Genomic DNA, 11,119 nt, shown 5'->3' on the forward strand with positions numbered 1-11,119 from the left:
ACTTTGGAATATATGCTGCCCGTGGAGTATGTGGTTATTCCCCTGCACAAAGTGATTATTCTGTGCGCCACAAACTTATGCTATATATCCTGCTTCTGACATTTCACTGGAACAATTTGTCAACTAGGTACACCATTTTGTGATCTTTTCATAAAGCTTTTGACCAAGTTCTTAGAAACATTTGCAGCTCCTTCCATAGCATTATACTGACAGGTCAAAAAAAACTAAAGGGCCGAATGGCTATGCAAGTTTGCTTGTGAGCTTGCATTGAACTATCTCATCCAGGTTTGATGATCCAACAAATGCTGACAATACATTCTCCGCAGCAATCTTTGGAGGTATGAGCTCTTTTGGTAGATTTTATGCTCATCTTTCAGCCTTGGGTCACATCAACCTCAGTGATGTTTTAGGAGATCTTGGACTTAACTTGATCTTGTTGACCACTTGGGACTTGACCTTGGACTCTGAGTTGGAATACTTGGTTCATTATGGCATGCTTGGGGCTTCCTCTGAAATTTCTGGTGTAGCTGATTTCCTTGCAGAGTATCTGCTGGCTGCCATCTCAATCTTGAAGTGTGCCATTGGTTTGCAAACTCTGTGCATTGGACAGCATTGTACTCCTTTCTTATCCACAAAACCCACATTGAAATTAGACAAAACAGACTCTGTGCATTCCATTTGTTTTTCTTTTTATTACTCTCTTTACTTGGAATTAATATGCACACAAACAGTTGAATTTAAAACCACCAAGATTGGTATGAAACACAACATACACTGACTAGACCATGGAGTTATGGAAGAGATATTCGAGGCAAATTTCTTTAATATTTTGCCTCTGTGATGATGCTGCAAGGTTGGATTAGGGTCATTAGGCCCTAGCCATCAACTGTATTGCAGATATCAGAAGTTCATCTGACTTCCTGCTTGTGGAATTGTTGCGGGGTGCACAATAAAGCAGACACCTCACAATACAGGAGGGAGTTCAGCAAACTTGAAGGGAAATCATTGAGTTTTGGCTTGGCCCATTCACATGGGAGTCATTCAAGCATCATGTCAGTCTATTTGAGATATTTACGGGATCTTTTCACTGCAACGCAGATTTGAAAGATTGTCAATTGACTCTAGGATGGAATGGACCGCTTCAGCTGATATTTCAAACATAGACGATCAATTATTGGAACCAACTGGAAACACTTTTGTCTGATTGCTTTTACAAGGATGAATCAGGCGGACCATGGAAAGAAGTTTGAGGACTGATATCAAAAGAAACTTTCAAAAAAGGGGTTACATTTCATTTGACATGATTAATTTTCCAATCCACTTTCTTGTCTCCACACCTTTGCATCTTCGTAGTATTTAGAGACATCAACACCATGGTAAGGATGACTAGTTTTGAAACAAAAACGTTTGAATTTGAAACCAGTCAAGCAAAACATGGTCAGAATGGTCGGAGTGATTGAGACAAGCGAGAGAAGAAAATCGAAGAAAGCTTAGGCTGAACTTGACAAAGTTAAACCATGGGATTGTCGAGAATTTGAGGTGGGCATACTGTGAGTTATGGTGAGCGACGGTTTGGATCCAAGGTTGGATGGTCGATTCCCCCCAGATCGGTCGACCTACGAGTGGAGTTTGGTGATCAGTGCGTCACTTCCGTTGATCATCTTGCGACTCGGCTTCACCGCTACTCACCGGACCGGGCGATCTGGGTGAATTCTTCGTGTTGCATCTTCTGTTCGCGTTCATTTTCAGTCCAACCTAAAAATCGGTCTAAACAGGAGACGAAAAAAGGGGCGATCGGATCGAATCGATTGAGCGTGGAGAAAGCTGAATTGCAAAACTGAATGACTTACTTGCCCCACGTTCATAAGCCATCAAGAACCCTCCGCAAAATCCCAACCAGGTTCCCAAACCATAGAATCGAGGCTGAGTTTTGATATGACGGACGGGGATCCTATCACTGAGATCTATGAGGGAGCGAGACAGGATTAACACTTAGGAATGCTCGAGACAGGGAAGCCAAATTGATCCTCATGATATCACTGACCCCACGCATAGAGTAAACCAGGAACGCCGACAGTAAATCCCAACCAGGCCGCCAGATCGGTCGAGCGCATGTATCTGATCACTCGCTTGAAATGTGGGTCGGTGTCAAGGACTGGGAACTTGTGACGGGGTACATATTCGGTTGGCGAGACTGTTGAGGTCGACATCGTTTGCTTGCTGCTCGGCCGGTCTGCTCGCTGTGTGCTCGGTTGGAGACCTCGGCGGGAACAGGCCCGGCCATGCTGGCTCGGAATGGCAGACTGTCACGGCCGGTGACATACATGTCCATGGACATGTCTCAAGTTTTCACCCTGCGTGTTATCTCAGTGACATGTGCCAAGGCAAAAGATTCCTCCCTGGAGTCAAAGTCCTGGATTGTATGTATCACTTTTGGAATACTTATGTTGATAGAGATTGCTGCCCATGCCCGCGAGTTGAGGTGGATAGAGGCTACATGATTTTGTATTTTGACTGAGTCTATGGAATCTTTGGGAATTTACACCCACACTTCCGGCCAACCCAAAATTGAAAAATGGAAGGTTGAAAGGCAGGAGAGCGCAAGGAGGAAAGAAAAAATGTGATCAACACCAAACCAAAGAAAAAAAATCCGGCCTCAGATGTTTATCACTGGCGTGAAAATATGGGGGGGGGGGGGTGAAATACCGGATAGGGGAGAATCTAACTTACATAACACAAGTCCCCCTGGTGGGAGGCTTGCTGTGGCTGGCCGCGAAGCGGCCCCTCCCGCAGGGAGGGACTTGCATATTATCCCCAACTTCATAGGGGAGCAGAAAAGTACCAAATGGCTGTAAGGTTTTTTAACTTTTTAATAGCTCCGCCCTCAGCACCTCCAAAGGTCTGAGCCACAGCTTTCTGACCCTTTGACATCTCCTCTAAAATTCTGTCTCCTCAGAATTTTTGTATCACCATCAATGTATTTTTCATAAATTTTTGAAAAGTGACTTCTCAAGAAATGGATCTGCACAAGGATTCACAAGGCTGTATTCCTTGTAGATCCTGTGGACCAAAAAATCTGCATGCTTTCTAGGTTGTATGTAAATTGACACATTGTATGTACATAAGCTAAGATCACCACTGTGCTTCCCTCTGGCCAAATGCGGATCCACACATGGATCTTCCAAACTTAAGACATGGTTTGGAATTTTGTTTTGCTGCCTTGACCAGATTCCTGGGCACTTTTGCCACTAGGGAGTGCAGTCTTTGGATTGAGAGGCTGGAACAGGTGTCAAAATTTGCGCATTTATCAAGGCTACAAGACTGTCTATTCAGTTTTCTTTTATTTTTTTTATTACAATTTATAGGGCTGTATTTTTATTTTTTGCACTGAATATCCCTTCTGCTCCTGCCAAAATTGAGGGATAGCGAGTAAGCCTCTCCTACGGAGAGCGCTCCGCGCGGGTCCCCCGGACCTCTGTTCGAGTGGCTTTGTTAAGCTAGGGGGAGAATGGCAAAAGCAAAGCTGGTCGCGTCTCGCGCGAGGGGGCTTCGTGCCAGCCCCAGCTTTCAGTCACCCGGCCTCTCCGAAGCTTCAAAGTTAGTGTCAGTAAAGGCCAGGTCCGTGGTAATACCGTGCTGTCGATCGGGGTTATTCTTAAACAAATTCACTTGTAAAACTTCCAGGGCTAGATGCTGAACGAACCACATCGACAAGGACGAACGAGAGGAACCGAGAGAGCCATATAACTACGGATCCGGATCCAATGCCATCCCAATCGTCATCCAACCCTGCACCTTCACATCATCCAGGTAAGCAGATTTATTATTTGCTTTCAGGGCTTCATAACTAACGCAGCCTATCTGAACGGGTATAACAGCGCCTGATCCAAGCCAGCATGCTTGGACGGATAAAACACCATCAAGTCCCACCCATTTCCTGTCGAGGGCCTCCAGACGTCTACCAGAACTGCAGCAGCAACTCCACCTGAATCCAGAACTAACAGCGACCGAACGGACGTATGAGCTCTCACCGACGGAGACCGAACCACTGCTGAGCCATCTTTCCAACAAACCCTCATCAACTCTAGCCTCTCCAACGACCCAACAAGCACAGCAACAAGACTCCCCGACCAACCACGATCTTCTCAAAAGCTACGATTCTCTTTCGACTGCCCCCCCTAACTCCCATCATTCAATCTCACAAACAAATCCCAGATCATCGCCCGCCAAAAAATTGGGCACCTTCGACGGCGTATTCCTCCCCACGATCCTCAGTATCTTCAATGTAGTCTATTTCATGCGCTTTGGCTATTGCATCGGCCAGATCGGGCTTCTGGCTACCACCTGCTTATTGCTACTAGCCTATCTGATCGACATTCTGACGGTCTTCTCACTCTCTGCTATTGCTACTAATGGCCAGGTTCGGGGTGGTGGCGCGTATTGTGAGTAAACCCTCTCCCTTGTCAGGATAATGTCTTTGTTTCTGGAACCTGCATGCTAATCTTACTCTCTGATTTGTGTCTTTTTTTGTGCTTGTAAAATTTCTGTAACTTGGATGCTTACCTGCCCTCAACCTATCACCATCCCTTTACAACGTCACGTTCAAGATCTTATCAGTCGTACCCTAGGACCTGAATTTGGTGGATCAATTGGCATCCTCTTCTGTTTGAGTCAAGCCATGACAGCAGCAATGAACATCATTGGATTTATTGAGGCGATGATCAACATCACTCAGCTCCATTTGTATCGCTCATCCCAAGATTCAGGAAATGGTGACACCCTAATTCAAAACACCTCCACCTCCGTCATCCGCTACTTCCTCAAGACCGCAGCCCTTCTGGGCGCTACTCTGGCTTGTATCGTTTTGGGTAAACAGAAGATCTTTTGTAGCATGACTCGATCGGTCTCACTACTGCTTCTCTTCACCTTACTATCCATGCTCCTGTCTTTCATCAACAAGAACCCGTTCTCCGATCCAGCCCAACATATCAACTATACCAGCTTCTCGATCGCCACGTTCAAAAAGAATCTTTTTCCTGATTACGAATTTCTCGAGAATGGTAGTTCGACCAAGATCCCCGCCAAGTTTTCAGACTATCAGAGGGTTTTCGGCATCATCTTTCCCTCGCTGTCTGGGATCCTGGCCGGGAGTTCGCTATCCGGGGAGCTGGGCAAGCCCAGTAAATCCTTACCCTCGGGCATGATTTCGGCATTGATCTCGATCATAATTGTCTATCTCGTCACCCTCGTCTGTCTCAGTTTCACCTGCGCTAGGGAAGCTTTCACGGCACCCAACCAACTCGGATTCCTCAACTTGATCGTCCTGCAAATCTCGAGTTACCCCGGCTTGATGTCCCTTGGCCTCTTACTCTGTACACTCTTCTCCAGTGTCATGGGTATCACTGTATGCGGAAAAATCCTGCAGGCTGTGTCTCGAGACGGTCAGTCCCCTTCCAATCAAGATATAAGGGCCCGCATTCAACTGCGCTCATCTCATGTCGCATTTTCTTTTCCTTTCTCCTCGCCCATGTGGTGGACTTCAATAGGACTCATTCCTATAATGAAGCCATTCTTTAGCCAAGGTAGTCTGATCGGAGACGACCCCGTCTATTCTATCCTGCTCTGTTTCATCGTCTGTCAAATTGCCCTGTTCTACAACGTCAGTCAACTCGCCATTCATATTACCACCATTAGCTTGCTCGTCTTCGCTTGCATCAACTTGGCTTGTTTCACCTTGAGGGTGAGCGATATTTCCCTTTTCCATTTCGGATCTTTCACTTTCTAGTTTCCCTTCTTTTCTTCAAATTTGCCCATCCTGATCTTCAATCTGGCGTCTGCCTTCGAAACCTACTTAGGTCGCTGGCTCACCGAACTTTCGCCCAAGTTTTAGACTGTTTTCTGAGTGGACGGCCTTGTTGGGTTTATCACTAGCCCTGGGTGAGTTTTTTTATCTTGAATTTGCTTGTTTGTACTTCCCACGCGTCTCAATCTTATTCTACTTGACTTCGATGAATAATCATTGGCGGCAATCACGGTCGATTTAGCGTCTATGTATCTTGTCGGTCCGGTCTCTGCTTCAACTTCGATTATTGCAATGATTGTGCTTTTTGTGGTCATTCAGTTGAGTATATAAATATTTTGATGTATGAGGTTGTTTCCAGAAACTCATTCTATCCTTCCTGTGGCGTTTAGCTATTCTTCTCCAGCTAAGCAATGGGGTGAGGTAACACAATCGATCATTTATCATCAGGTTCGTAAGTATCTTCTGAGGTTGGATGAACGTAAGGATAACGTGAAATACTGGAGACCTCAGATTTTGTAGGTCAAGATATTTGTAATCATCGTTTCTTGATTCCGCCTATCTTTTGATTCCCATAATTCACAGGAACTTCCACCTTACTAATAAATCCACGCTCCTTGTTTCTCGTGGGTTGCATTAATGTAAGGTTATTTACAAATGACCCAAGGCATGATTGGAACCAGATCGTATTTTGTAACTCTTTAAAAAAAGGTGAGCAAATATGTCTCATGATATGTATATCTTCTACGATGGCTGCTTAAACATCGGGGCTGGATAGGTGGTCTCTACGTTCTTGCGCACATCATCAAGTCTGAGTTTTCTTCTGAAGCAATCAAGGAATTACAAGAGCAACAGTTGAATTGGTTAGGGTTAGTCGACATTTCTAACATTAAAGCGTTTGTTGACCTTACGTTAGCGCCTGACGAGAGGGTAGGTGCACGTCAGTTGTTGTTGACGGCCGGTCAGTGGGCTTCCCTTACCATGACGGGTATTGACAATATCCTCATCATCAGCAATCCTTCCTTTTGTTTTTTTTTAGGTTTGGGAGGAATGCGGCCTAACATATGCATCCTAGGCTTTCCCACTAATCTCAAATGGCGAGGGAAAGGGAAGTTGGTCGATAAAAATCGAACCGGTTCTCCAACACCACTCAACATGAAGCGACGCTCCGATAGTTCTATCACTGTTAGAGGCATGGTAATCGAATCAACTGCAGATATTTCTATCGATTGTCTGGGCTCTTTACCTACAGACTCCCAGCGGAGCGAGACGCCTATAAAGTTGACAGACTTTTGCGGAATAGTGGAAGATGCTCTTAGTCTGAACAAGTCCATCGGCCTAACTTACGGCTTCCAAGGCCTGCAATTACCGGAATCCATCAGCCGGCCACAGACGGGGTATTCGAATGATCACTTGAGCCCCCCCGCTGATGGCGGTTTCCAGGTCTCCAATCCTGATCAGGCAAAAAGATGGATCGATCTTTGGCCTATCCTACGAGATGGTGAATCTGGTTGGGAGACCTACACGATGGTCTTACAGCTTGGTACGATTCTCTCCATGGTCCCCTCCTGGAGACATCATCACAATCTCAGAGTTGAGCTCAAATATCCTTTCTGCGAACCAAAATTGAAGTTAATGTTGTCATTCTCTAACAGGTCACTATCTTTTGCGAGTTTGATGAAGAGATTGCAGAAGAGAGACGCAGGATGGAAAAATTGATGAGCGACTTGCGGATCCGAGCTACCTTGAGAGTCGTTGTTCTGGCCAATGGGCAGATACAAAGTTATGAATGTTTAGTCAAGGGTAAGACAGTTGACATGGTGGCATGGTCAAAAATTGAAAGGACCTTGGCTGGTGATCCAGTAAGTTTTGTCGCAGATCAACTCGCAATGCATCCTCCTAGCCACATGTTGCATTTACTGATCTTTTCTTGTTCGCCGCTTTTGTCTGCTTTCCGCTCCGAATAATAATCAAGTGGTGGGAAACGCTAAAGTTCATGAGAGCTCAAGATCCGCCTCCAAGCGAAGCTTCGACTAAGACTACTACAAGTGGAAGGGCATCTCGGTCTGATAGTGTGTGCTCTGCGTCGTTGGATAGGAACCTGTTGAAGAAAAACGCCCAAACAAATAACATTCGAATCAAAGCCCTGCATCCATTGAGTCGACGGGGCTCCCATCAAACCTCTCAATCCGCCCAGTCAAGTGTCGCAGCGGCCGGGGACGATGATGATGACGTGATACTAGAGGAAAATGATGGAGATGATGATACAATCGCTCGTGAGGCTTACAATCGGAATAAGAAGCCGGTTGGTTTACCGGACGAACCAACAGGGGTCCAAACAAAGACAACGGCTCATCGTATTTCGATTCCTAATTATGGTTCGACTTTTGAGCATCAATCACTGGATCTACAGAGCCTCTCCCCCTCATCTCTGCACAACGATATTCCATCACCTCCTCCGCACAGACGTGGGAATATGTCACGAGCTGGATCCGGCTCATCAGCTATATCATCATCTCCCTCGACCTCAATTTCTATCAACGCCGAAAATTGGGTTCGGTCGCCTGGCTCATTCAAGATCTCCAATCGCAACAAACCTCCAAAGGGACTTGCATCAGTCTTACATCGCAAGAAACTCTTCAAAAACTCCCCTAGTGAGATGGCGATCGAGGAAACCGCAAGACAGACTGAGCAACATCGAACAAAGTCTTACTGTAGTGGAAGGATAGAAGACCTAGCCCAAATCCCTGCCTCCTCATCCGAAAGGGCCTCTGCATCATCCTCCGAGACGGGTTCTTCATCCTCGTCTTGTCCCTCCGACAATCTTCCGCCTACCCCAACGCCTTCGTCGTTACCCCCGGTCGTGGAGCTGGACTTCAACTCTCTGCCCATGCATGCTCAGTTGATCTGTCTCAACGAGTTGATCAGGTTCCATTCTGATCATCCTAACCAATCTTCATCCTCTACTGCTATCATCTTCACCAGTCTGCCTCCGCCGGAAAACGGAACCTCGAGTAGCTTCGAAGGTTAGTTTTTTTATTACTTGTTACTGTCTCTTTCGAGACCAGAAAATGAGAGTAAATCAATCGACTATTAACGCGTCATCTGCGTTTTTCCATGTATTTGTTTTATCATGCGCTCTCTGCATCATAGGATCAGCGAGGTATTTAGATCAACTTGAAACGTTCTTGAATGATCTCCCTCCTGTCTTAGCTATCTATGCTAAACAATTCACCGTCACGTACGTCGTCTGTCCTAGTTTTCAAACAAATCTTTGTCATTTGTTTGTGTGTGTTGATCATTTTGGCTTGGTTCTCCGGGTTTTCTTCCTACTTCGGTCTTTTTACCTTCTCTCTGCTTACTTCGGTCTTCTCACTTTCAATTTATCTCTGCTCATCGAAATACGCACCTTCTAAATACCAACATGTACACAGTGCTTCACTTTAATCAATCAATCAAACAAAAAAACTGTTTTAATTGACCTTTGATGTACTGTAATTCTCAAGATACATGGATTGGTGTAGTTTTGCATTTTCGTCTAATGTGTACTGTACTATGATTAATTCTGAGGTGGTACATGTGAAGTCTAAATATTCATGATTGTTGTAAAGAAGCCGTAAGCAACATATGCAATGCAATTGAACAGAAATGAAAATTTGACAAGTGCCTTGTACAATCACATGAATTATTCACGCACTGCAGAATTGGTCTCTGCGGCTCCTACATCCCAGTGTGCCCTTCTGGAAAACACATTGTGCACGGTAGATTCTCCCGAAAGAAGAGCTGTCTGGTTTTTATTGTAGCAATGAATTGAGGGAATCTTCAACACCGCCTCCCTGATAATTTTCTTGATGTCATTCAATATGCTGTGAAGTTTAACACTGTTTTTTAGAGTGTGATTGATTTCACATACTGCATTATCTGGCTATTGTGTGTTATGACAAAGATAACTGCATAAAGGATGAAATAATAAAATCCAAAGCCAAATGATTTTCCCAGGTTTGACTAGATTTGACTGCTTATGCAGTCTACCTGCATAAACTTTAAAAAAATCCTGCACAAGCATTCCCTCCAGCAATTCCTCAACTGCAAAGGCTTTGGTGAGAACTTTACAAGTTCCCACCTTGCCAGGTTTACAAATCTAGCACTGAAAAACAACTAGGTCAACTGTAAGCAGTTGACATCACTGCCAGCATAATTGGCTGGGTTGAGGTTATCCCAGTTAAACTGAGATGAACTCAACCAATTTAAACTTGGTTGATCTTAACTGATGAAATATAAATCCAAGGTACCCCCCTTAGGTTTATATTTCATTGGATGAGATCAACCCATTTTAAATTGGTTGAGTGCATCCCAGTTAAACTGGGATGAATTCATCCCAGCCAATTATGCTGGCAGTGCATGGTACCTTGGATTTATATTTCATCAGTTGAGATCAACCAAGTTTAAATTGGTTGAGGTCATCCCAGTTTAACTGGGATAACCTCAACCTAGCCAATTATGCTGGCAGTGCACGTGGTAACTTGTGAGAGGCTTGTGGTGTTACTCCAAACTTTCTCAAAGGGTTTACTAAACCCAGCTTTAATGCCCAGTGACTGTGCCCAATGGTGTAAAAAGTGCTATACCTGTATTTAGGGTTGGCAATTGGGCGGCTTTGGGCCGCCCATGGGCTAGCCCACCTTAGCCCGCAACTTAATTGGACAGGCCGGGCCGGGGGATTTGCTGTCCGGCCCAAACCCGTGTCCGCAATGAGACGGACTTTGGGCCGGGCGCGGACAGTGCTTTTGTGAAAATATTACACTTTGGCGCAGCCTGTTTAATTCACTAAACGGCGCGGGTCGGCGCGGGCTGTCCATTGGGTGCCCATGGGCTTTTCCTACATACATTGGTCACTGTACTTGACAACTCCGCCATAAGAAATGTAGAAAATCCAGTGTTGAATCCACCATCCCATCTTCCCAGTCACAGGCCAACTTCTGGGAATATACTGACAAATTTTCTACATTTGTTTAGTTTCAGACTAATTAGAACTCAATTCTGTGAAAATCCAATCTTCAGGAATTCACGGGCGCTAGGAAACTTGGTGTAACAGTTGTGGGTAGCTTAGACAAGGAGAACATAGATTTTTAGGATCAAAAGTTGACCAATAAATAGAAAATTAAAGAACACTATTGTACTAGCCTGTTAACCCCGGTTGAAGTACTACAGTGTGTTTTCCGCAATCTTGCCCGTCTTGAATCTTCACTGAGTACAATCACATAGATTCCTTTTCCACTGGGGGTCTTGTCTTGGATGACTACCAAAGCCGCCTGAACAAAG

The 11,119-nt window shown here is 45.1% G+C and overlaps 2 protein-coding genes across 2 annotated transcripts; one reads left to right on the plus strand and one right to left on the minus strand.

The window, feature by feature from the left end:
• Positions 1 to 1,304: 1,304 nt before the first annotated feature.
• On the minus strand, positions 1,305 to 2,210 carry PtA15_14A87 (uncharacterized protein; the record flags this gene model as incomplete). Its single annotated transcript, XM_053163259.1, has 5 exons — positions 1,305 to 1,386; positions 1,502 to 1,616; positions 1,690 to 1,767; positions 1,851 to 1,964; positions 2,045 to 2,210. 5 exons carry the CDS (start codon positions 2,208 to 2,210, stop codon positions 1,305 to 1,307), a joined length of 555 nt encoding a protein of 184 aa, XP_053026761.1.
• Positions 2,211 to 3,764: 1,554 nt separating this feature from the next.
• Positions 3,765 to 9,247, plus strand: PtA15_14A88 (uncharacterized protein; the record flags this gene model as incomplete). The annotated part of the gene is made up of 14 exons (XM_053163260.1): positions 3,765 to 3,810; positions 3,879 to 4,442; positions 4,608 to 5,441; positions 5,547 to 5,740; positions 5,856 to 5,937; positions 6,045 to 6,120; positions 6,193 to 6,318; positions 6,447 to 6,511; positions 6,579 to 6,761; positions 6,840 to 7,393; positions 7,456 to 7,662; positions 7,776 to 8,826; positions 8,954 to 9,041; positions 9,235 to 9,247. The coding sequence occupies 14 exons, from the start codon at positions 3,765 to 3,767 to the stop codon at positions 9,245 to 9,247; spliced, it is 4,083 nt and encodes a 1,360-aa protein (XP_053026762.1).
• Between the last annotated feature and the right edge of the window lie 1,872 nt (positions 9,248 to 11,119).

Source organism: Puccinia triticina, chromosome 14A, assembly GCF_026914185.1.
Source record: "Puccinia triticina chromosome 14A, complete sequence".
Classification (NCBI taxonomy): Eukaryota; Fungi; Basidiomycota; class Pucciniomycetes; order Pucciniales; family Pucciniaceae; genus Puccinia; species Puccinia triticina.